Source organism: Coturnix japonica, chromosome 4, assembly GCF_001577835.2.
Source record: "Coturnix japonica isolate 7356 chromosome 4, Coturnix japonica 2.1, whole genome shotgun sequence".
Lineage (NCBI taxonomy): Eukaryota > Metazoa > Chordata > Aves > Galliformes > Phasianidae > Coturnix > Coturnix japonica.
The window spans coordinates 43,798,367-43,825,689 of NC_029519.1; the positions used below are offsets into that span (position 1 = coordinate 43,798,367).

A 27,323-nucleotide genomic window follows, 5' to 3' on the forward strand; every position below is an offset into this window, starting at 1 on the left:
CTCATTTCAAAAGCACTTGGGCTAAGTGTGAGTTTCGTAGGGAAGAATGGGTATTAGATGAACCTGTGAACCAGTACTAATAGCAGGATGTGATACACAGCCATCAAGTAAGGCATAAACTTTCTTTTTTCCAAAGTTCCAAAGCAATCCATGGCTATTAAAGATAACAGAAGGAAGACAGAGAAAGAGCAGCTGTCTAACTTGTCAAGGAAGATATTGTTTGCTCCAGGATAGCAGATATCAGTAGTTATGTGGGATCCTGAAATGCAGTGCACCTTTGCTAAACTGGAATCTTCCCGTCAACACCCCTAACTCATACTACAGTATGTTTCAATAAAAGACAATTTACCTAGTCCTGGGGGAACATGCTTTTAGGTATGAACCGTAATCTGCACAGTGGCAAATAAAGGTTGTGTTTAAGCATGTCATCCCACATTCCCAGTGTTTTAGCCTGAGTGCACCATTATTTTCGAACATACTCAAAGATTCAGTCAGATGGGAGAATGCCTTTGCTGCTGCTTGTCTGCAGTGCCACTCTTATCACAATGCTCTGTCTCAGATTTAAAGGCCATGCATAGGATGCTGTGTGTATTTTGCTGGAAGGACCTGGAATTGATTGTTGTGATTAAGCTAAATTCAGTGTCTGAAGCAGCTAAATTAGGTGTCTAATCAGCACACCAATTAATTCTTGCTAATGCCTGTCAGAACAGGGGCTTGATGGCTCTCTCCAATACCTGGACCCAGTAGGAGCTGGCGGATTAGCCTCACCTACCATCAGCAGGAGTTCACAAGTGCCTGTACTCCAGATAGAGTAACCAAGCACTCATTAAAGACAAAGAAATAGATGCAGCTGTGTGCAATGCTTGACAGCCAGTCTGCATTCCCACATCTGGCAAAACTCCTCTTGCTTCCAGCTGAAGCTGGGAGGTTTCTTTTTTCCAGGGAATTTACTTTTAGTAGTATTTACTTCCCAGTTTATTCTTATTAAAATTTTCATAGAATCACAGAATGGCTTGGTTTGGAAGGGACCTTAAAGCCCACCCAGTTCCAACCCTCTGCCATGGGCTGGTTGCTGCCCACCAGATCAGGATGCCCAGGGCCCCATCCAACCTGGCCTGGAGCACTGAACACTTTCCCTTGATGCCAAGGATGCATAGTCGTGAATTATTATCTACTCTCTACTACAGTGAGAGTACATGAGATTTCGGCATCCTCAAGGGGTCACGTTCCCTGTGTGTTCCTTGGGATCAGCATTGTTACTCTGTTCCTGTCTGCGGAGTTCATGATTTGGGCTCAGCATTTCACACTTGGATGAAAGCTGTGAAACCAATTTAGGATGTTTTAGTCCAAAACAGAAAAAGCCAAATATTTGTTCTGAAAAAGTAAAAAACTTTTGATGCTGTTACCTTAAAACATTTTGATTTTTCCAACACAAGAGCAGATGATTATATTTTCTTGGAAAGTGATGGTGAGGTAAATAAAGTGAGCACTGAGTTGGTTCTTTGTGTTCTGTTTTTAAAAAGGAATGTGAAGAAAACTGTTTGATTTGAGACAAGTTCTTTGTTGTACCTGCCAGTATTTAAATCCGAAACTTAAACCTAAGCCAGCTGAAGGAAGGATATGTAAAAGCAAACGGCCACCTTTAGTTTGAGCGAATCCAACGAATGTAACCACCTACTAATAATGGAGATAAAAAGATGTGCTATAGAACAACCATCTGAACACTTACTAAAATGACAGCTTCCATCTCGCACCCAGTTGCCAGTGCCTCAGTTCAGTACCTGTTCTGTAGTTAATTACATGATCAAATGCCTATTTATCACAGAGTATTTACGAAGTTTTGTGGACCTGTGTAACAGCAAAGGCTGACAGAAATACAGGAGGATCTCTCCTGCTGGGAAATTAAGTGCGTTCTTTTGGACTCAGCCCTGCAAAAGCTGTTCCTCTGGGGAATGAGGAGCCTAAGAAATGCTAATAGGAGCTGATGGACATAGTTTAGAGATAATTAGCAAAGTGACTTTCCGTGAACAGCTAATTTTATTATCTGTTAAATTGTTTGCTTCTCATTGTTTTTTGCTACCCATGCATCTCTTATAACAAATAGGGTTAATAATTACAAGCAATACCTGCTGTGATATGAATAGGATGATGTGAACAACAAAATTACTGTAATCAATCAGCAGCAGCGTGTTGCTTAAATTTGCAGAAGTACAGGAAATTCTGGGGAACACTGCAGCACCAATAGCCTTACATGGTCACCAAAGGCCAGGCATTAGCTGGGGAATGTAACCTTGCCTGTATGAACTGAGCGTGCCTGAAATGTGCTCATCACCTTATCCATGTCATTTTGATACGTCTTGCAGGAATAAAAGGTTGCTAAAAAATACTCACATACTGCTGTGGAGGAGAAAGTGTTTTTGTATGTAGCATATGAAGGCAGATATAGTGACACACAGTTTATATGAAAACTAACTTCCTGAGGTCTTTCTTTGAAAAGTAAATGCTGAACAAATATAGTCATTCTGTGTCTATGACCTTAAGCAGCACAAATGTGCTTTGTCTGGGTTGGAGCAGCTGTGTTTGAGCACTCTCAGGAACAGAAAGCTATCAACATGCTGACAGTCACAGCCTTGCTGCACTGAGGTTTGCCTGCCCTTGCTTCGCAGAGCTGACAGCAGGATGCTGGATGCTGAAATGACTTGAAGCTGTTGTATTCTGCTTTGGTTTGGAAGAAAAGGCTGTGGGATTTGTTGTGCGAGCATTGCATGTGAGTGATTCTTGAGCTTGAAGGCAGTAAGCAAGGCACATGAACTGGGCCACAAGACCCAGAAAGAAAGTATCTGAAGGTATTACTGTGCTTACTTTCACTGTAATGAATGACAACTGCTGAGTACTGTACTGGTGCAAAACTGGGCTAGTGGGGCCAGGTGAAAAACCAGATGCTGCTTCCACCCCTTGCTAGGTCTTGACAGCATGGGGCTGACCCTCCAAAGGTGCCTACTGGATCCAGGGTCTTTGTCAAGGCTTTGTTTTTCATTGTAGCTGCACCTCAGAATGTTCTGAGAGGGAGCGAGATCTTGAACAAGATCTGTGTTTCTATGGGAAGTCTGCAGAAAGAGCAGGCTCAGCATGTCCAATTCAGTATAATCTCAGCAGGGGAATGAAATGGGTGCTGGTGTTAATGGCTCTGGGCCCAGGGATAAATCCCTTTTCTTTTTCAGCTTCCATTTTTTCTGTGGTGCTTAGGGACATGATTTAGCAGAGGGTTGTTAGGGTTAGGGTAGTATGGTTAGGCTGCGTTTGGACTTGATGATCTTTAAGGTCTTTTCCAACCTGAGCAATTCTATGATTCTATGATCTGTTTCATTTGCAAGCTTTCCAGTTAAGATTTTTGGCCAGGTGTTTTCCAAAGGCACCTTGACTGCTAGCTGCTATGGCAACACAAATAACCACTTTCTTAAGAACGTGACATTTGGAAAAGGTGTGGTTTGATCATTTATTTCTTCTATCTTATATGACACATCAGTGCCCCTAGCTGTGAACACACTGCTTGCACTGGGAGAGCAAGCCATGGGCAGGCCAAACTAATGCCAGCAGATCTTGGCTCTACCAACAGTAAGCCACTCCTGTGCATTTCTTTTTCCTAAAAAAGGTCCTCAGACTTTAGCTATATTCCGATTGGGTAATAACAGACAAATTTCTTAAGAGTCAGCATAGTTTTTAGTAATGAAGATCAATTGCTGTTAGTAGCATACAGAATATTATTTGTCATTTAGAGGTCGATTTCTGTCACTAGCGGATTAAGCTTTCAATTTTCCATCTCAAACAGCTTGACACTGAAACTAACTGAAAATTTAGACAAGGAAAAAGCATCAGAAACTAAAAGCAAGCAAGAATGCAGACAATATTTATATGCATATTCGAATAATTAAGAAAAAAAGAAAAGAAAAACTTGCCTTGTGCATTTCAGTTTTCCCTGTAGCCTTCTACAGATGTTATAATTAATTTTGATCTTTGTGTGTGGGATTGCATTTAAATTAATGTGCATGGGCAAGGAAAGGGAGTGAGGCTCGTCTTTTGTTTCATTAGTAACAACCACACAACCACAGAGCAGAATACAGAGAAACAAGAAAACAGATAAGGGAATACCCCTAATTCCTGCAAGGAAGTGAGGAGATGCCAGAAGCATGGTGCTCCAGCAGCGCATCCTAAGTAAAGTCTTATATCTTCCTAAAGACTTCTTAAATCTTCTTATAATAAGTCTTATGAAAGGCAGCTGAGGTTGTTCAGTCTGAAGAAGAAAAGGCTCAGGGGAGACCTTTCAGATCACTACAACTGCCTGAAAGGAGGTTGTGGCAAGGTGGGGTCAGCCTCTGTCCTGGAGACAGTGATAGGATGAGAGGGAATGGCCTTAAGCTGTGCCAAGGGAGGCTCGCGTGGGGTATTAAGAAAAATTTCCTCTCAGAAAGAGTGGTGATGCACTGGTACAGGCTGCCCGTGGAGGCAGTGGTATCACCATCCCTGGAGGTGTTCAAGAACAATGAAGACGTTGCACAGAGGCATGTGGTTAGTGGGCATGGTGGGAATGGGATGGGGTTGAACTGAATAATCTTAGCGGTCTTTGCCAGCCTTAATGATTCTGTGATTTTATAAAAAACACAGTTTTGTCAGATTAACTGTTGTGCAACGAATGACCCAAACATGAGAAATTGCACATTAAGGGACATGCAATTGACAAATTATGTGTTTCAGGGACTAGAAGGTAATGGTCTTTCTTTGTCTTGCCTGCTTGTATAACAAGGTATGATTTCCAAAAACACAGCTTGGTATTTGGTGGTTTAGGCCTAAATCACCTCAGTCTCCTCACTTTAGGAAGTACCTGGGGGTCCAACAAGCTCATCTTGTGCAGCAAAGATAGCTCAAAAACTAATCTGTGCATCTACCTCAGATGTAATGAGTAGAGGAGACTCCTACCCCAAGCCCTAGCTGTGCTTCTTTAAGAGCAGTTCTTAGCCAATTAACTAATAAAATATGCTAATGAATTATCATTTTCTTTCAGTATGTGACTGTACAGCTCTCTCCCCAGCCTCTAATCTAATTAGCATGCATTCCCTCACTAACCTTAATAGCCGCATTTTATTTTTCATCTAATGGCTGCACCAATGCCATCAACAATCAAGTGAACACATTTGAGCTGCCATGATTTCTTCCTCAGCGCAAATTAAATTCTTGTAAATTCATTCCCAGATTCACCATGCTGAAAATGAATCCCCACTAATAAGAGGACTAAGTTGTAGCTTCTCCACAAGCCACGAGGAAGAAGCAGCACAGAGCTGCCCTGCTTCAGCAATGGATCAGAAAGATGAGTCAGCAGCTCTGTGATGCCCCCCATGCACTCCCTAGGAGAAGTTTATTTCAGCTGGTTTAATTCTCCCATCCCACCACTTAAATTAGGTTAAGTGGAGGCTTCTGTGCCTCAGAAGCACAGTTAACGAGGCTTGGAAAACTGCTCTTCCCCCCTCTGCATACTGGAGATAACTAAATGCGAGAGCAGGAAATGGGTAGGTGTACAAAGAGCAGTTAGAAGCAGGCACCTAACTAACACTGTAACCGTGGGAGTCACGCAGAGAGAGGCCAGTCTGCATTTTACATGAGCACAGTGAGCAAATGAGCTGCAAACCCAGAATAACTTGCACATTGATTATTTCAATGGTGAATTATTTCCAGCAGCAAATGTATTCAGGATCATTGCGGTTTGGGGACAATTTAGAAAGAGGCAGAACTCCCCACTACAATATTACTTTCGTTGTAAATCATTTGTTCAGCTTCTTGTCTTTGATGAATTGCATTCATTAACTTGAAATAATGGCAAATATCAAGTTTTATTTGAAAGATTTCTTATTTTGATTGTCCTTAGACATTCTCCTTATGCTCAAATAGGAAAATAAATAAGCAGGGTATGAACATAAGAGAGCAAACAAATGCTAACACATCACTGTTACAGGGTGACATGTGCCACGTCTGAGGTGCAGACAGGGTCCTGAACTCTTGTCCTGCTCACGCGAGGTTCCTCTCATTCTAGTATGAGACATTTCCTTCCTCTTCTGTTATCTCAGCATGTTTGCTCACTTCTGTAAGAAGCCTTGGCACAAACAAACCAACAAAAAAACACCACTTGATGTAGACACAGAGCACATTTAAAGCCCTGAAGTGATCTAGACCCTGCTATCAGCAGCAGGCATCTCATTAATGGCCATGAGATTCTTTTCACAGTCATAAAGAACCACTGGGGGTGAGCTCATCTTGAATTCCTTCAATGAATGTTTAACCCACATGAATGTGGCGGTGAGCAGCAGGTTGAATTTGGAAGCCTGTTGCTCAGATAAAATCATAATACCAGAATTTGAATCAAGGTACAAGCTCTTCAAAAACAACAACAACTTTGGCATCTTCAATTTACAGTTCAGTAGGCTATAGTCCTTCATTTTAGCTGCACATTGCACATTCTCTAGGGCCTGGATTGCTTCTCTTTAGGGCCTTGTACTGTCTTTTTCTCAGTTGAGCCATAGGCACTGTAATAAGACACGTTGTAAGTAATAGCAGGCAATTCTGATAAACAATTTTAGTTGTTTCTCATCTAGATCTGTCAATTGCATCTCCTGCAAAGAAAAGGAAAGCGAAGAATCTAGCTATGAAATTTCCTTTTCTTAATGAGGCATTTAAATAGCATCTCACATTTGTTCTCCAGTTGTTTACATAGGATGTCATTTGTGATGCATTGTTAGAGCCCTGTAAATCTCAGCTGGGAACAATATCCCAGAGAGCAGAGAGGACCAGTTCTGCTTCAAGCTACATCTCTATAGATTCATTGCCTTTTCTTTCGTTGTGTTATTCATCTGAAATGATATCTGTAATCCCACTAATGAAATGCAATAGCATAGCTTCAGATGAAGCATCTGCCAAAAAGAGGAAAAAAAATCTGAGTTTCTGTTAAAGGTTTTCAGATGGTCTTTGCACTTTTCTATTATTGGTTTGAAATACCACTTCCCCCCCATCCCACAAGGATCAGCTTATTTCACAAGCATTTAATGAATAGCCCAGCTTTTGTGTTATAGACACCTTGCTGCTTCCAGTTCAATAGGTCATTAGGCATATATTTAAATCATTAATTGTCCCAAACTGTTCTTAGGGATCACAGCCAAAACAGACAAAAGAGTGCAAGGTAGATGAAAGGCGGGTTAATTGTTCTTATTTTATAGATGAAAAAATGAAGCTTGAAAGGAAGAAAGTGTCTAGCACAAAATTCACCCAGGTCAATAACATGACTCCCATTGGTTTCAAACTAAGCATCGATGATCTGTGTCCCAAATAATAAATTCATTTCAGAGCAAATTAGGAAACTTTGAACACCCCAGTCATCCCTCTGACATTTATTGTTATCTTTAAAGACCAAAATGCTTGAAATATCTGACCCTAGAAGTGCTGCTTGAGGTTGTCATGTGTGGTTAAGTGCATTGCTATGGCATCAACTGCATAAGCCAAATCTCAACCGTAGTATTAGTTACTGTACTGGTTTCCTAATACAAAACAAAGTGAAATTATTCTTTATAAGCACAGTTATATTTCAGAAAACAAAATTCAGGGGATGTCTGATCACTTACTTCTCAGACTGATTTAATATCTCCTCCTATGTAACTAATAAGGTTCAAGCACTGCGGCTGCATGGTCTGGTTTTCAGTCTCTTCTGGAAGGCTACCAGGTAACTACAGCATTATGACTGCAGCTGAATTATTCTCTGTCTTTCCCTTTGGAAAACAGGACAAAATTGTTGTGTGGGTTTTTGTTGTTGTTTTGTAATTGCATTTGATTGAAAGGAAGAAAGCATCTAGCACAAAATTCATCCAAGTCAATAGTGTGACTCCCATGCTATTGCGTGGGGAGATTGCAATTTGAGGTGTAAGTAGAAGCTCTAAATTTTTTGTCGCTTTGAAGATGAAAATCACTAAGTTAACTTAGTTTGGCTTCTGCTTTCTTTTAACTATGTTATGTCAGTGATGCCACGCTCATTTCCTGGCTAGCTATAAGAAAAGAAGTGAAAATATTCCCAGCTCTTACAGATGCAATTGCCTTGACAGATAAACCATAAATTAAAGCCACACAAGTCTATGCCAACAGATGGACTGTTGCATTTTATATGGAGAAATCTGCACAGATGATGTGCCACGAATAAGCTGATTCAGAGGTCATCCTCCCAAAACTTCTTGCTGGGGAGATAAGAACTGAAGCTGACTGGTCTGGCTGTTCTCCTGGCTACATCAGCATGCCAAGGCAAGAATTCAGGCTTCTGTTCTCTACAGAGACAGGATGCAATTTACTCATGGATCAGATTGGACTGGGAGCTGGGGAGGAAGATGGCAGGGATTGCTTGATTTTCCATGGAAAGATCTGTTGCTCACTTTGTGCTTAGCTTTGCAAAAGAAGAAGTAAAGGGTTTAAATATGTATGGAGCTCACCGTACCAGTAGCAATAAATTCAAGGAGTTTCTAGTCAAGTGAGTGGTGTCAACAGGCACAGAGAAGTAAAAAGATCTTAGAATTATGTCATTTGAGGGATACTTAAATTCAGTGTAATCTAGTCTCCCATTAGTATCTGCTGTGTGGCTAAGACAAGAGACAAATCAATTATAAAATGAAATAAATCTCATCGTGTTTCCTTCTCCTAATCTAGTCATTTTCATTTTGGAGTTCAATGCAGATGAATGAGTAATTTACCCAGATGAAATCACTGTACTTCATTCTGCCCATTTGCAATAACTTCCCATCCCTAGTGTTTCACCTTCAGTGTTAATTTCTAGTTGAGCTATGAATGCAGAGAGAAGAAAAGATATTGAAAACAATCAGTGGATGTGACTGCCAGCCCTGTGTGTCCTGTGAATCTGCGCTGGGGATGCAATGCTGGGCCCATGAGCTCTGCTGTAAAACAGCCTGCACAGAAGGATATTGAAAATTCATTTATCTATGGATTCGAACTGCGTCTCTGAGGTAGTATGAACTGTGTAGGATAAAAACAGGGAGGAAGGACTTTGAGATTTGTTTGAAACTCTATTTTGCAGCTGCCTTCCTGCAAAGAGAGTGCTGCTGGCCCAAGGCAGCTCAGGACAGTACAAGATCATGGCTCTGTTTCCAGAACACTGTCTTTTTCAAAGCCTGATGTTCTAGTATAGATCAGGAGAAGGATCCCTCTGGAGGGTGCTGTGTCCTAGATATAATTTATTTGGGTCTCTTCAGTTGGTGAGACACATGAAGGGTGCAGGGTTGACTGACAGGCCAGGACTAGGAAGTCAGATTGGGAGAGCCATAAATAGCATAATTCAGCTTCTCCAAGTCCCCAGCAGGTGTATTCATATGGCACATGAGTCTCTCCAGGCATTAAAATTGACAGATATCGTTACTTGCTTCAACCTGAGAATCCAGCTGTAACAAACAGTGTGGAGAAATCAGAGGAACTGCAGGTTCTCAGCAAGACTGTTATCAGGCAGTCCTGATTGTACAGAGCCTGTAGGCAATGCAGTGGCTTAGCAGTCACCGTTCTTACTGATACCGCTCTTAATGACTAATCCCCACAGCATCCTTCCCAACCTCTTTGAGCCTTGCAGTTTAACACTGCGGACATTCTCTAGAAGGAAATTACATGATGCGGAAAGAACAGCCATCCTTTACAACAGCAGTACTGCATCCAGCTCTTGCATTTTAGCATAGGGCTTGCAAACTAGAGAATTTTTCCTTAGGCCCTTTCACTTAGAATCATGCTACCAGTTCTCAGATGCCATTAAAAATACAGAAAATATAAAGTACATAGTTCAAGAAACATCTGGACAATGTTCATAGTTAAACAGTCTGATTTTGGGGTGGTCCTGTGAGAAGACAAATGTTGGGCTTAGTGATCCTTACAGGTACTTTCCAACTCATTATATGAATCTATGATTCTATGGAATATGCAGGATGAGAACAGCAGCTGAAATCTGACAGATGAATGCATCTTAACATATTGCCAAGCAGCTCGCATGGAGGATACTGAAGGAGAGGTAGGCTCCCAGCATGAAGCAGGAATTGCATTGCTTCTCTCCTTGTCCCCTCTCCAGAGGAAAGCAACAAAAGATATCTCAGTGGTTTTCCAGGGGATGTAGCTTTCAGGATCTTAAGAAGCAGTCACAGGACTGTACAGCAGACCACTAAAGTTTCATAACGTCCAGAAATTATGCTGTTTATTCTTGAGTGCCACCTACTGACAGTTTCTTCCATAATGATTTACTTTCACCAACGCTGCTTATTTAACATGCTTTATGTAACATTTGCTAGCTTAGAAAGGGATACCTGCAGATTCGGATCTCAGTGATTAGAAGTTAGCATCTTATTGAGACAGCTAGCAGTTTACAGTGTTCCTTATTTCTTGAGTACTTCCAATCCCTCTGCAGGATGGGATATTCTGCACGTGTTGTTTTCAGTTCTTGCTTCTGCTTTGCTTTTTCCTTCTGTGCATCGCCAGGTTTCCTCCCATCTGCCCTTCCTTATTTGCCTGCTGCTTCTGCCTGGAGGGCAGTTTCTGATCTCCCTAAGCTTGCTCTTCTGACTTCAAAGAGTAGTTACAGTTGTGCTACCTCCCTGTGCGTCCAAGATTTTGTGATGGTGTTGCAAAGATCTTATTTCCCCCCTCCTTTCTGCTCTTCCTCCACTTTCAAGAACTTTTCCAGGAACTCCTGTGCAGTAACCTTGAAAATACTGAACTCCTTGAAATCACTGCCTTGTGATTATACTTATACTAATAGTTCTAGATGTATTTTATTTTAGTTATGTGATACTTGGATTAGTGTTATTATTACTACAGTTCTTCATTTTCTATCTGTAAGATATCCTCTGCTGGTCCAATACGTTTTGAAAAGACAAGAATAAATTAAAGATGAAGATTTATTGCTAAGGACAAAAGCTTGCAAAGTTTAGTCTACAAGCAAGGCAGCCTGGATCTACCACCTGCTACAGAAGGCAATGGCCAGAAAGGAACTGCAGTTCAGTGCTGACCATGGTGCTGTGCATTTCTGCCACGGTGGCTACGATGCCCAGGGGCTGATCCAAAAACCAAACCTGTGCTCTTCAGTCTGGAGAAAGCCTTTGAATTCCCACAGAAAGGGCCATTTGTCTTAGATAGTTACCTCCACTAAATGCTTATAGATCCCTGAATCTCCAGAGATACGACTGGGATTGCCCTGTTGAACTCAGCGCCACAGAAAATAGTGTTAGCTTTGGCTGAGGTTGTTCCTGTAGAGAGAGTTTTGCTAACATGAGACCCGAGGAATAATTCCGTATTAGTTCCTGGATCTCTGAGTCTGTATTTTTTCATATAAATACAGATCCAAAGTAATGTTTGACTGACTTAGAAACTACTGAGCAGTAACATGTTATGTGTCACTTGCATTCCGTTTCTTTTATTTAATGATTAACAGTCCCCTGCTGCAATTCGTAATTCAGTCTTTTTCCTCTGTACTTCAATCAGGCAGCAAAACCTGATCTGTGACAGAGACGGTGCTTGTGAAATCGCTGCACAGGGGTTCCTCTCACTCACTGAAAGGCTGACAAGACACCAGCTGAGGAGAAAGCTTAATTGCATGGGTGATCAAAGGATAATATACAAGGACAGGGAGACTGTAAGGGTGTCCGCATAGGAGTGTTTTAGCAAAGATTATAGGGAAGATGTGAGTCGGGCACACATGAAATGACAGAAATGAATGCATGAGCTAGTACAAATAGACACTAACCAAAGGCATCCACAGATCAGCTGCAGCCGCTTCGTGGCTTTTGCCTAAAAGAACTGTATTCTGAAAGCTGTCATCCCCCAAACTACACAAAGAGAAAAAAGGAAAGGTTTGTTCTTTGCCAGTGGAAAAGGAGAAGGGGGTAACCTCATGAAACAATAATACCCAGGCTGAGCTGGGAAAGAGAGATCAAAGCAACGAGCTGGAATGGGAAGAAATGACACAGGACACTGTGACACAGTGTACTCACTAGAACAGTGGGAATTGAACTAAGAAACTGAGGACTGAAAAAGCATTGAAGGCACTTGCCAGCCCTTCTATGTGCTGTAAAGGGCCATGCTGTCAGAGATTCAGTTCATGGTTTGTATTATGCTTTGTTGCACTGTTTCTTGTCTTCCTTATACACAGCTCCACTTACATCACTGGAAGCATTTGAGAAGTAAGGTACCTCTATATATGAAAACAGGTGCCATTAAGATGGCTTATATGCAAACTTGTGCCGTTTTACCCCAAATCCATTAAAAACTTCATTATAGTTAAATTGGGATAAGTCTCTGTGCCAGTGATCAACTGATTTAAGCTGAATCAATATAAACCCAGTTTAAATTGATTTAAAAGAGTATAAGCAGAAAAGCACACCATTTCACAAAGCGATGGGAGGACATATTTTTATTGAAACATTAAATCTTATGCGCTCCTTTGGTGCTCCATTTCTAGCCTATGTTTGTTTGGCCTTTATTTGCTACCCTCAATTCTTTTGCATCTTTTTCTAATCAACTTAATAGCCCAGTTCAAGTTAACAGCCCTATACAGACCTGTTTATCCCACATGAGTGGCATTCTAGGCTATGAGTCCTTATCACAAGGAGCACACTGCTTTCCATAGACAGAGAAGGAGAAATGTGCTCCCATTCTAGAAGCAAGGCGTCAAAATTGAGCTCTCTACAAACACACACACAGTATCCAGAATTCAAGGCCCACCATACATATGTTTACATCTAGTAGCTTTCAGGTATATTTAGCCTCTCTCACTAAACTACTAACTCAGCAATTCATAAAGGATAAAGGGAAATGCCATCAAACTTTGGCACCCAGCTGCTCGCTTTGCTGTTCCTCTCACTTTTCCTCCTGCTGCCTCTAGTGAGAGCTGGATGTGTATGACTAGGAGGTGGCAGAAAGAAAGCATCCAAAAAAACTGTTCTGTTCCCCAGCAGCAAGACAAGGGGGATCTTCCAATGTTATTGCTCATTTCATCTTATGAGCAAGGTCCATATCTGCAGTCTGTATGTGCCAAAAATTATGCATTCCTGAGCTGTTTTCTTCCTTACCCATGGACACAAAAAGTGAAAAAGTGAGGCTAGAAAAACGTGAGTTTGCTCAGACCATTAAGGAACTGGACTGCATTGAGTTAATTCAGAACTTTGCCACCTTGCCTCCATGATCCCAGAAAAGTCATTCAGTCACTCTGTGTTTGAGCTCCCTGCTACAGTAGCTGTTTGGTCCACATGGTCTATTTACAGCCAGCTTGAAGCAGTCTAATGTTATCGAAGCTTATCTAATATAACCCTGGGAGAGCAAATGCAGCTGAGATCTTGAATTGGCACTGTAATGTTAGAAATGGGATAGAAAAATATTGCCCCTCTTGAGCCAGCGGTGTTAAATAATGCAGTCCTCTCCTTCCAGCCTCTCATGTCTGTGGTAGTTACAGTAGAACCTTTCTCCAAATGCTGCTCTAATTTAGCACTGGAGCTGTCAAGCCAGCCTCAGCTTTTGTGTGAGAGTTCATGAAAAATAAATCTGACTGCTTCTGCAAGCTGAAAGGCCTCTAACCATGCCTCCAGCCTGCTAGCCACAGTACTTACAGGCTTTGTGAAATTTGTGTTTCACATCTAGGAGGGTAGATGATGGAGGTATCTAAAAAAAGAAAACAGAATGCAAGCAGGTTAATTTTTCCACCTTTTTCAATCTGAGATGCCTTCCCCCCATAAATGTAGAGAGAATTCAATTTGTCTGTAAGTTCTTTAGGCAATAATAAAGCAAATCATTAAATTCCCATCTCACATTTCATTTACATCTTACCCAAGCCACTTATGCATGGACAGCTGAAAGGTAAAATCCCAAGGGCAAGAGGGAAAGCTGCTGGCCCTGCTGAGGCAGCAACTGCCCCTCAGATCAAACCAAGGGGGCATCTTCAAGGGTTAGCTTTAAGTTTAAGTGTGTTAGGACCTGGCTCTTAGAGACATGAAGAGGTTTTCTTTCTGGAGCCAGTAGTAAAGCTGGGAATCTTTGTCCTTTCTGCTTGAAATCAGTTTCTTTCTGCAAGCTGTCTTTTGTGTGCAGTGAAGCAATTCAGGTGTCACAGTGTTAGGAGGCAGACTGGAGGCCATTTAGGCTCTATTTTATTATGTTTATTGATTTCTTAACACACTTTGTACAAAGTGTCTGAGAAACACACTAAGAATTTACTAGACTGAAAAGCTTAGAAGTAAGTAGCCTGAATTTACAAGCAAAAGGAATGGAACACTTCAGAAAGAAATACGCTAAGCTTGAGATTGAGGTGGCAGTGGCAAGGGCCTGTTCTTAACAAGACCATCCCTTTGCAGTTGACACTGATTTATTATTCTGTGTTGAAGAATTAAGCTCAGAGACTAAGTAAATGAGAGTGTATCTTAACTGTGGGGACCCACTTTGTCTCTAGTAACCTCATGGTTACAGCCAGATAGCAGAAGGCAGAAAGATTCCTTTCCCAAAGACATCAGGTACCTGTGCTATGTAAAACCGCTGCCTCAAAAGCTACCAATCATTACAAATAAATAAACTTACATCTTTTGACACCCCATACAAATATCTAGTATGCCTGTCATTAGCGCATAGGAGTAACCCACCATTTTTCTAGTGAGAATATGAATAAGCAGAAAAAAAAAGTGTGTAAAATTAAGATTTTTGCTAGCTCTGTCTTTGGGTTTAGATGAGAATACTCTATTTTCCATACAGAGAGATTTTCTAAGCACTGGGAAAGTCCAGATTTGCAGTCATTCCATGCAGCTTCCATCCTCATGTGCCTTCTTTTTGTAACATGTACAGCCGCTTTGGACTTGAATAGGAGAGGAAGGTTTTGGTTTTGTTTGTCTTTTGCTTGCTTGATTGAAGTATTATTTGTTTTCAGAGCCTCTAAAAATACCTGAAAATGCTTTCTTACACCTCATAATTCCACATCTGTGAAGTCTGGAGCCCATAAATGGGTGCAAGTGGTGTTAGGTGGCAACAACCATAGAGTACCATGGTTGGACTGCAGACCAAAACCTGACAGGTGTCCTAGAGCAAGGCAGGTTTGGAGGTTTTCCAAGCTCAAAGAAAGCAAGCCAAAGACCTTGTTCAGGACTGATAACAATCAAAGTATTGCCAAGACAGATAACGACCATGATAACGTCTCAAACTGGGTGCTCAAAGAACTGATACTAAATACTGATTGCTGAGTATTATGAATCAATCATCTTACCCTATAAATACTGTTAAACTGAGCACACTCATAGCATAGAGCAGACCAAGAGCCTCTTAATCTCCCCTTGAGCAGGGATGCCTCTCAAGGTCACACCTGCACAGAGATCCCTTGCAGCTTGATATCAAGATACCTTGCTGATATAGATCCTTGCTAAGTGATGAACAGTTTTAAGCTTTACTAAAATTATATCTTAGATTGATTGTGCTTATATAAACTCTCAGACATAAACCATTGACACATAAACCATTGACCAACTCTAGGAGTGGATCCAGCCGCACCTGGATTCAATGCTTCTGTGGTTCAAGGAGTTTAGAAAGCAACAGGGTCCACTCTGAACCCTGAACTGAAGTGAGAGGGTCTCCTTGATGAGTGTGTTTAACACTATCCTCTATGCAGTAAATAATCAAGTGTACCCCACAACCTCAAACTTTGCTAAGCCTCTGTCTTCTTTAAGATTAAGCTTTGCTAAATCACTATATGCTATCAGTATATTCCTGCTTCCTTCTTATGAGTGAGGTGTTTGAGTTTCCAGCCGTGACACGCTCGCAACCAGGTTTGGTGTTTGAACCGCATAGCTGGACTGTGCTCCCTTGCAACATTTATGAGTGATGTAGAGCTCATTAGCAAGGGCACTGCTGGGCGTGAGTATGTCCAAGCTGCTTGAGGCTAGAGCTGCTTTTAATCATGCCAGCTCAGGCTGGATAGTTGATTGGTTAGCTACTCGTGGTCTGGCAGCTCTGTGTGGCACCATGCTGTGTGGTCTGCATGTGCCCAGGGAAGGCCTGGAGCACGTGTTCTCAGCCAAGAGGGCAGGAAGACATTTGTTTTGTGGGCCAGCTGGCTTGGAGATGGGCCATTCTCTTCTCTTGAGGCAAACTGCATAGACAACAAGTTGAAAAATAACACAAATGCCTCCTATTGAGAATGAGCTGCGACACTGAGGAATCACAGTGTCCTTTCCCAGGCAGAATAATGAGGCTATAGCCACAAAAGGATGAAATACATTTTTTTATGGTCTGGATAATTCTGTGTCCTTTTTCTTAAAGGCGTCATAAAACAACCAGTGAGGCTATAGATTCTAATATTGATCGGTGTGAAGATGGATACTGAGACATCAGCTTACTACTAAGAGTGCTCTCTTTATAAACCATTAATTATCTTTTGTTCTTTTCATCCTACATCAATACAAGCTAAAGGATTGTAAGGACTGGAACATCATCTCCTCTTATTACCCATTGTGCTAGATGAATAAAAACCCTGAAACATTTCACTGTAATTATTAGTCCTATTCTTCTTTTATTCTTGTAAATAATTTATGAAGGGACTATAACCTTTCTTTTCCTCTAATTCAGCACTTTTCAGATATGCAAAGGGAAAACAGAAAGACCACCCTTGGTTTATTTAAAAGATCAGTTTCATTTGAAAGATGAATTTCATTGTCAAAGCACCTTGGTTGGCACATTTATCTTCTGCATCTCATGGTCAAGCAGTTTTCTCCAACTTCCCAACTTGTATATTCTAGGTTTCAAATATAGGTGACTTTCTAACAAGTTGTCATTGTAATTAAGGCTCAAAACTACTTTTTCTTCACAAAAAATAAATACATATATATAAAAATTGCAGATTTGACAGGTATGGATGGCGTTCATTACATTTTTCAGAAAATTATGATTTAAAAAGCTCAGATCCTGTTTTTCTTCATAGCAAAAATATTCCAGTACAGCTGTTCAAAGCAACTTTTAACTTTTCAGGAATTAAAGAATGAAAGGATCTTCTGGATCATCCATTCCACTTCTGTCCTTCATTTATGCAGCAGCGCACAAAGCATTACATTTCTTTTAAGATTTAAAATACAGCGTTAGTAACTTGGGCTATGACTCAAGGAAAAGCCGTAACTGGAAGATATTATGAGAATCTGAAACTACCTTTTGTATGTGCGGGCTAATCTGATAGTTTTCCATTTCATACCTCTTTTGCATTTGTAAGTAAAAAAATATATATAAGTAATATGGTTATCTGTATGTAATTACATCACACAGTCCTTATACTGAAAAATTAATTCAGTGGTTACAGGTTAGAAGGATATCAATAGGAATTTGAATAAAATAAGCATGAAAGTGGTCATTTGTTCAGCACTGACTACTTTTTCCCTCTCTGGCATGCCAGCACTGCTGAGTCACCTCCTTTCCAGCAGGCCGTCATGTTCCAGGATTGCAGAAATTCAGGTATTCTGCCATTGCAGCTGTTTGTTAACTGCAGACAGCCTCATTCTTTAGCCAGGTACATTTGTTCAAAAGGGTGACCATCAGCTTATCAGAGCTGAAGCACTGATCCCAAAACAGAAGTGAGGCTAGTGGAAGAGCTGGGTAATTTCCAAATTCAGCTCACAACAAATACCTCATAATTACTGCTTTGACACCACATCTTTGCTTGGGGAACATGCTGTATTGTTATAAATCAGCAGCAATCCACAGCAAGTGAATCAGGGAAACACCCATTCTAATTGATGTTTGCATTTTGAGAATTTGCCATCCACATCCAATTCCTTTTTCTTATTGTTAATCTTCAAGAATGGGTGTTAAGAATGGGTGCTGTGAAAACCTCCCTCAGCATGTCCCACAATGGTTTCTTTGTTAGCCCGGTGTGCCGGTCATGCCCAAAGAGATATAAATATCTTCCACATTTAGGCAAGTAACTCCTTTTAGACAAGCGTTGTCAGCAACTACACAAAGGGTTTGCATGAAATGCAGCATTTTATTCAGTAGATCACAGCACAAACTCTATACTGGAAGAAAAATAAGGTCTGGTCTTATGCCAATCTTTCCAAAAACTGGAGAGATTCAGCACTGTGGTTTTGGCTCTATTACAGCCACATTGCTTAGTCTCCTGGAGATTATTTATGTGGTCACCTGAACTCTGGCATATGAGATAATCCAACTGACTAACATTCCCAGTAACAGTAGGTCAATACATATATGAATGCACAAAACTTCACACTTACTGGGTGTGGGCATGTCAATTCAAACTAGGCAAGCTTGTCTCTGAAGATGTTATGTTGTTTCTGTACTACAAGCTGGGTGCATATAATAAATACTCTCCCTTAACAGAAAAACAGGAAGAAAAAAAAACAACCTGAAAAAGAAGCGTCAGACAGTGGGAAGAGCTTTGTCTCCCCCTACTAAAAATGATTGCGGAAGTAAAGAGAAAGTGATCTATTAGCTGATAGAAGGCTTGCAGGCCATCCCTCGATTTACAGAGCTCACCGTGTCATCAGCACAGGCATCTCTCTGTGCCTTCTAACCTTTAGCTGAAGAGAAATGAGTAAGGTTTCTGTGCTCACCTTGAGAGCAGGGAAAGTTCTGTCACATCACTTTTCTAATAGGAAAACGGAGTGGTTCTGGAAAACCATTGTGGATGTGTAAATTCATGTTGACTTTGAGTTTTAAAACTGAAATAGAAAATGTTTGTGGTGGTTGTGTTTGTTGGGCAGTTGTTTGGTTTTTTTTTAAGACTTGAGTTTCATGAAATGCTGAAAATTCATTTTGCTGTGTTGTTTTCATTTCCTTCATTTCTCATCCTTACAGAACTTTCATTACTTTCGCATTATTTTCTGACACATCACTCGTGATAGTGTAAAATAACATAACACCCTCTCCAGCGAAGAAAAGTCACCTGATAGGAAATAGGATTCAAATATATGAATGCACTATTACATTGTAAAACAAATTGCACCTGAAATATTTATTGTGTCATGAGATCGAAATGTTCCAAAATTAATCTATAATATTGTCTTCCTCTCCCAGATCTCCATGTCATTGAAAGGCCAAGATTCATTTGATTTCACCATAATATGAAAACAACATTTAGGGTGTGGGGGGATGGAAACAAATTTTGCCCAGTTAGTTCATTAGACAAGCAGAAGCTAAGTGACCTTTTCAACTCTTTTCTTCCCTTACAGGTGTATTTATGTTTGGCCAATAGGTCCAAAATTATGTTGGTGAGATCAGACAGAAAGATGGAGAGGCAGCCAGCCTCCCGTGGCCCGTGAGGTTAAGGATGGAGCTGGAAACAGAAAGGAACGGGAAATGGAGGTGATGTATGAGGACAATTAGATATCATCTGGGCAATCAGAAATCTAAATGCTTTTCACAGTGCCAAGTGCTATGAGGAGATATTTGCTGTACCTCTGGTACAGATTTTCTGCCACAGTTTATTCTCCTGTTTCAAAGGAGAGCTTGCATTTTAAGAACTTCTAAAAATCCAGAATTGTTTAAACATAGACAGGTATATTATAATTAAAGCAGTAATATACACCGTTAGGTATTTATAGCTCTGTTGCAGCTTAACCTGGCAGGCAGCTACTACCACACAGCCATTTGCTCACTCCTCCTGCTCAAAGTGGGATCAGGAAAAAAAAATTAAGCTTGTAGGATGAGGTGAGAATGATTTACTAAGACAGAAAAGATAATTAATAGTAATGATAATATTATACAGATATATACATATATAGAAAACAAGTGATGCACAATACAGTTGCTCACCACCCAACAAGTAGCACGCAGGCAGTCCCCTCCAGCCAATTCCAGTCAGTTTTACAGTGATGTCATACAGAATGTCTCTATGACCAGCTTACATCAGCTCTCCTGATTCTGTCCCCTCCCAGCTCCTAGTGCCCCCCAAGTCCTCTCGCTGTCAGGGCAGTAGGAAAAGCTTAGGAAGTGAAATGTCCTTGTCTCTGCACAGCACTGCTCAACAACAACTGGAAACACCAACGTGTTATCAACATTGTTGTTACTCCTAAAGCCAAAATTTAGCATCGGAACACACACTGTGGAGAAACCAGGACAAAGATCCACTACTACATGGCTCAGGTATTTTGTGAAGAATCACAGGACTAAGATTTCAGAAAGAACCTGGAGCATACTCTAATGGACCAATAAATCCTGGGCAGGAGTATTTTAATGCTACAATAATGCCTATATGAAATGCCGTTATAGCCTAAATTTCCATCATGGGTTGTGCTGATTAACTGTTAGACTAATAAAACACCTACAGCTCCCTACGGTCTTGTATTGCTCCACTACATTCGTAATTTGCAATTATCTGTGAATTACCTTTCATGCAATACAGCAAATGTGCAGCTGGGGTAAAATGTCATCGCTTTTTAGGGAATTAGAACATTTTCACAGCGGTTGAGGATCTGTCTCTACAGATATACTTTAGGCCCTCTTCACTGCTCTTGTAGCATAGCTGGCCTTTGCAGCTGGCCGGGATCATGGAATCATAGTATGGGTTGGGTTGGAAGGGACCTTAAAGATCACTGAGCTCCATCCCCCTGCTGTGGGCAGGTAAATGAAGACCTGGAGCACCACTGGTGCCTCATGAATTACATCTCTTGTTTTCATCAACTTTGAATTAAGCTTTGTTGGGCTTTTTTCTCTTTTGTATTTCACTCTGTCTTCCCCCCTGCTGAAGCTTAGACCTTTATAGCTAAGATAAGAGCTGCATAAAAACAGCCATTTAAAGGCATTTCTAAGCTTTGAAAATTAGTATCAGCTGAAGCATCAGTCTTTGGTAGTGGCTTTCCTCCTTCTTTGAACTACTCTTTTACAAATGTTAAATGCCCTTAAGTTACTAGCTTCTCCTTTCCTCAGTCTCTCTCTTCTAGATAAACCCAAAACCATTTATCCAGGTTTTTCATCTAAAAAGTTGTACTGAAATAAGAGCGGTAACTGCAAAGAGCAGAGATTAATGTCCAGTTGCTTGCTAGCTGTAGCTATACTGACATTAAAATAATGTGAATTTCTAGTACAGCAGGAAGAATTCAATTGAAGTGGATTGCTTCAATAGAATCTGAATATGTTTACCTACTTTGAGAAGTGTAACTAATAACTGAGGAGGAAAATACTTCTGATATCACCTCCAGCACTAGGAGTAGGCATAAGATTCACTTCTTATGGGCAAGAAAATGCACAGACATTATAACAGTTGTAAATGTAATGTATTTTCTTGCAGTGTCTCCCAGCAGGGACCAGCTCCCTGTTGAGCTGCATGTGGGGAAAACATGCAGTAAAAGACAATGACACTGCAAAATCCTCCTTTCAAAAGGAAGTAGAACAGGATTTGCACAGCAGTGAGTTCAGCTATTTCTTTCTGTGTTCCTTCAACTGTATTGCTGTGGGACTCACTATCAAAAAGTGCCCTGCTCAAGGAAACCACCTCCTTTGACTAGCTGGTTATTGAATTCCTTTGGGTACCCTTGGCACCAAACAGCAACAAATATCCTTAAAGAGAGACTGCTTGAATGAGGGAGATGATGATCCCAAAAAATCCTGTACATAAAACAAAGCAGCTGTGGAAATGCACAGGTTCTGCTCCTTCCCCACAAGAAAGAACAGAGTTCCGTGAAGTTAAATAATAAAACTGCAAGATTAAAAAATAATAATAATAATAAAGCTATACAAGGCAATTCAATATCTCTTTTCAGGAAAATGACTTCAATATTATACTGACTTGACTTCCTTACTAAAGAAGCAAACAGGGAAAGTCTGATGTAAAAGGCACTGCACGGGTTCTTTGCTGAGTTCATTGCCTACTTCAGTAATTGCATTTGCTCACCTAGAATGAATGTGGTATTTACAGAATAGCCTCCACATTGTGATGGTTGTGATGTGAGAAGTTATTTTTATTTGCTAGATAAAACCACGGAAAAGAGAGCTGGTGGTGGCTGTTCTTTTTGGCTGCCCACTCTCTGTGACAGAGCCACAACCCACAGGCAAGAAAAAGATTTATGATAGTGCACCTGAATGCATCTGCTTTTGTTGTCCTGCCAGTATAAATCAGAAGTAACTCTGTTTATTGTTAAACCACAGTGTGCAGATACTAGGGCACTACTCTTTTAGGTGCTTTAGAAAGAAAAATGATTGCAAACTCCTTCAGACACAAACAAGGCTACCCTTTCAAATAAATCAAAAGCAGTCCTATTTTATCTTTGCGGCCAAAGGTGTAGTAATACATACTGAGCGTACCCTCAGCAAGTTTGCAGATGACCCCAAGCTGAGTGGTGCAGGTGTTAGAACAGAAGGAAAGGATGCCATGTCCTTAAGGACCTCAGTAGTCTTGAGAAGTGGGCCTCTGTGAACCTAATCAGGTTCAACAAGGGCAAGTGCAAAGTACTGATTCTATGATTCTACTGCATTTGGGCTGGGGCAATCTCAAGCATCCAGTATAGAGTGGGATATGAATGGATGAAGAGCAGCTGTGAGGAGAAATATTTGAGAGCACTCATAGATGACAAATTGTATACCAGCCAACTGTATCCTGGGCTGCATCAGTAGAAGCATGTCCAGTAAGTCAAGGATGGTGATTGTCCCCCTCTATGCCATCCTTGTGAGACACCATCTGAATTGCAGCATCCAGATCTGAGGGCTCCCAGCATAAGAAAGATGCGGACCTGTTAGAGAAAGTCTAGAGGAGGGCTTTGAAGATTATCAGAAGGCGGGAGCATTGCTATAAAAATAGGGTGAGGAAACTGGACATGTTAAGGCTGGAGGAAAGAAGACTGTGAGGAGATGTTATAGCTGCTTTTTAGGACTAGAAGGGGGATTATAAAAAAGATGGAGACAGTTTTTACTAGTGAAGGTAGAGAAAGGACAAGGAGCAATGGTTTTAAACTGAAAGATGGTAGATTTAGATTGCACATGAGTAAGAAATTCTGCACTGTGAGGGTGGTGAGGCCCTGGCACGGGCTGCCCAGAGAATCTGTGGATGCTCCATCCCTGAAATTCTACAAGGCCAGGTTGCATGGGTCCCTGGGCAATCTGACCTAGCTGAAGGAGTCCCTGTCCACAGTGGGGTGGTTGGAACAGTCTTCAAGGCTCCCTTCCTACCCAAACCATTCTGTGATTCTATATGTTGTGTTATATTTAACTGCAAGAAGAGTCATGTATGTAAGTGCCTGGAATGATGCACAGGCTTGTGTTAGGCTGGATGTGACAAGAATGTGTAATGAGAAGACAGTGATCCTTCAGTTTAAGAAAAATAATGATGTTCACATCACTTTCACTGTTTGCATTGCATGGCATGTCTACACTCATAAACACAGTTAAGTGTTCCTACAGTACATACTGTTAACACAAGCATTTAATTACTAGTGACTTAGCTTTCTAAGTCCTCTTCTGTAGGCATTAGGTTGCCATTGTGCAGCAGACATAACCTGAGTTTGCACCTCTGCTTAAAGCTTAGGTAGCAAAACCACAAAGCACAAAACTACTGAGATCCAAGACTTCTGATGGGGAAAAAAAGCTTTCTCTGTTGGTTTCCCCAGAGGTGATTTATTCTGTAAAACAATGTTGTGCAACACTTTATGCCTTCAAAGCAACTCGTGCAAAATTAATTATATTGCACCACATTTGTAGGAAAATACATTTTACTACAAGTTAATATGAAGAATAAGATAATATACAATGAATGCTGTAACAGAAACAGTTACGAGTTGCCTTAACGGAGTTTATAAATCAAATCACTGCACATTGATAACCTTAAAACCAACCTACTCCAGGCTTTTGCGATAATGTAGAAGCAAAGCAGTTTTTGAACAGCTGTTTCTCTTCCATAAGTTGTGGCTGGAGATGGAAATCGTAGATTATTTATTTAAAAATACAAAACCTATTTTCTTTCATCCTTAGGACTCCATGAATTTTGAACCTCCTGTTGTTTGTTTGTTTGGAAGTAAACAGACAAGCCAAAATCCTTACACATTTTGAGTCTGCTTTTCAATGAAAATATTTAACACAAAAGTATTAATCAGTGTTTATTGCCTTCCCTCTGTTCTTTACAGGCAGTTGGGAGTTCCACCAATAGAAAGCCTCCAACCGAGCAGCAGGGAGGGAAGGAAGAGCTGGGGCTCAGTCACTCAAACAGACCCACGTGCCCATATTGTTGCCCTCAAAACCTCACTGCCTGCTATGCCACTGCTGAGATCATGTAAGTCCACGTACCTTTGCTCACCTCAAAGTTCATTTTTGTACCAAGAGCAAACCTGGAGAAAAATGCCTTGCACTGTTTTTGTTTCTCTTTTAAATCATTCAGTTGCCAGAAAAGCTCTTCTGCACCAAACTAATTGCATAATGTCATATCCATAGCAGAGGAAGTCCCCACAGCAGGTTGACGCTATTAAAGTAGTGATACTTTCATAACAAGTAGACATGTGCAGAAAGAACTGCCAGTGCTGCTGACTGGGGAATTTACTTCAAGTTTTTCAGGGTGATGTCTTTTTCTTTAAGCCCCAACTCCTGGATGGGATCACAGTGATCCAGTATCTGAGGTTTTCATCGTTTTCTGCATTCTTTCAGTATTGTTTCTGGCTATCCTGACTCTGGAAATTCTGCAGTAAGAAGTGAATGTATCTTACAGACTTAAAACACCAGGCAAATATGTATTCATTCTGTAGGCCTTTAAGCCTGTCTTACAGACGATCAGAACCTTAGACTAACCACTCAACTCACTGATATTAAGTGACTTATCCCTCCCCAACGTGTAAGATGGGTAAGGAAGCCAAGAGATAGTGTTATTTTTCATTTTACGACTGGGGAATTAATTCAGTTACTTATGCCAGATCCAAAGCCTACCAATATCAGCTGACTGCTTGAGGTCACAGAGCTAAGCGCACCTTTTCTAAATCCCTGACACTGCATTGAGCACAAGGCACCTTTTCTTACTAAATACCAAAACAAGGTAGATGTATCACCTTGCAGAATTTATAGAATTTCTACCAATCTGAACAGGATTCATATGCATATGCAAGCATGTCATAGAAGCTAACTCTGTATCAGCATTGCCTGTTATTTAACCTGTTCTTTAATCATCAAATCTATTTGTATGAGTTTCTATTAGGTGGAGAAAGAAAGGGGTTTTCTCTCTGCCATTATAAGTGGTTCCTTTCAGATTTGTCGAATCATTAAGGTTGGGAAATACCTCTAAGATCATTCAATCCAATTCAGTCCAGCTCATCCCCACCATGCCCACTAACCATATCCCTCAGTGCCACATCTCCACATTTCCCTCCAGGGACAGTGACACCACCAGCTCCCTCAGCAGCCTGTGCCAAAGCACTACTACTCTTTCTGAGAGCAAATGTTTCCTAATACCCAACCTGAATCTCCCCTGGTGCAACTGAAAGCCTTTAAGCCACAGAAGCATTATGAATCCGAGAATACTACAAATACACTTGGTAAGTCATAATACGTGAAACTACTAAAAAAATGCTGTAAGAATGTAAATACATACATTTCTAAATATAAGGTTCCTGTTCTTTTGTATTGTAAATCCTGAGAAGAATTAATTACATGCAACCTCAAGACATGAAGCTATTCATAATTATCTTAGAAACAGAACCTAGGTGTTAGAAGCATCATGTTAAGTCTGTATCAATGTTATATTTAATTAAGCAGAAGATTATGCATTATCCAGTAAAATGGTCTCTTGATTGCTCTGATAACCAGCTGAAATGAGATTCACCAGTACTAACAAGTGTTCACTGAAGTAAGGAACTCAACTTCCGTGCTTTCGAGGTTGCCTTAGAAAGGATTTATTACAGCAAATTAATGGTCTTAGACACACAGGTGAATCAGTGTTTGAAATGCAAATACTATAGACAGTCTTGGAAATCTCTGCCTTGCAGCGTATTTGTACCAACCTCCTGGTGCTGCACCTAAGTAAATAAATAAGGTCCATGCCTAGAAGGATGGCCACAGCCATTTAAATTGAACATAACTTCCTGAGTGCATGCTTTCAGGTAATAGTTGCTGTTGCTCCTCAGCAAGCATTTTACCTCTACATTGAGAGCAATTCACAGTCACCACTCGTAACTCTTTTGCCACTGCTATAGAAACAGAGTCTTCAGTGATCTGAAGAAATTCCAGTATAAAAATTAAAACACAAGTCCATGTATTGTCCCATAAGACTGCAGTTCTTCTACGCATCATGGAATGGATTCCAGAAACGTCACTCTTTTTTTTCTGTTAATATATTTCTTTTAATAAGCCTGTAGGAAAGCTTAAGATAAGACATATGCTCAGTCTTTTGTTGGATTGAAGCATTATTCAGTACAGTGTGCAGATAGGTCTTTTTAATAACTGCATGAAATTACTCAGTAAATTAAATAATGCAAACCTACCATTAGAAATTCTGTCAATAGTCATCACATCTGTTTGATCACTGTGTACACGTTTCCCCTTTGGCGAGATGCAGAAAGTCTCAAAAAACATTTGGCCTTTTAAGAATGTGCATAGAAGAGATTTAAGTAGGCACACATTGCAAAAACACCCCTTAAATGATCAGGAACACTAGAAATGTGGTAGCATTCCACCCTGCGTGCTTCAAAGCCCGTCAATTAAACATTAGAAGCAAACTTATCCACCAGTTCCAGCTGTTGCCTGTGAGGATAAGGGATTTATTTTTTTCTTTTAGCAGAACAGTAAATCTCAAAACTCTACTGTGTTACTGAAGATTCCTACAATCTGAGTAGCTTAGAATTCCCCATTTCACAGCACACAAGAGGCCAGCTCATATGCTGAGGCACAATGAATCATGAAAACTGTGGTGTAAATATGAGATGTCCTCAGTTGCTTCTTGCTGCATTGTAAAGTTCCCTGCCACCCAGCTATCTCGTTCTACTTACATAATGTGACTGTTGTTTATATCTTTTGATCCACATCATTAATAAAACACATCTCTACCTCTCTTAGATAAGTACTTCTGTTTGCAAACAAAATGTTTAAAAATGCCAGGCTCCTGTCCAGTTCACTATGTAGTGCACGGCTGAGTATGTTTAGATTACCAACGAGAACTCGGGGCATTGCAGAGATGCTTAGCTTTGAAAATGCATTAAAACTGAATGTCTATTCTGAAGTAGAGGCATCATGCTCTGAAATCATCACTGTGACCTAAGCATCAAAAGACAACCAAAGGACCTATTTTGAGTCCAAATGCAGTCACAAAGTCTGAAAGAAATCCG

At 40.6% G+C, this 27,323-nt stretch overlaps 1 protein-coding gene and 1 long non-coding RNA gene across 3 annotated transcripts in view; one reads left to right on the forward strand and one right to left on the reverse strand.

The window, feature by feature from the left end:
• Positions 1 to 27,323, reverse strand: part of TECRL (trans-2,3-enoyl-CoA reductase like) — a 51,458-nt gene that overhangs the window by 23,616 nt on the left and 519 nt on the right. For both annotated transcript variants that reach the window (XM_015861575.2, XM_015861573.2), the window contains exon 2: positions 13,668 to 13,719. In XM_015861575.2, the coding sequence (XP_015717061.1) occupies positions 13,668 to 13,719 (52 nt within the window). The remainder of the gene's footprint in view (positions 1 to 13,667; positions 13,720 to 27,323) is intronic.
• Positions 19,971 to 24,638, forward strand: LOC107313408. Its single transcript, XR_004307151.1, has 3 exons — positions 19,971 to 20,178; positions 24,147 to 24,292; positions 24,398 to 24,638. It is a non-coding gene; the product is annotated as an uncharacterized LOC107313408 (long non-coding RNA).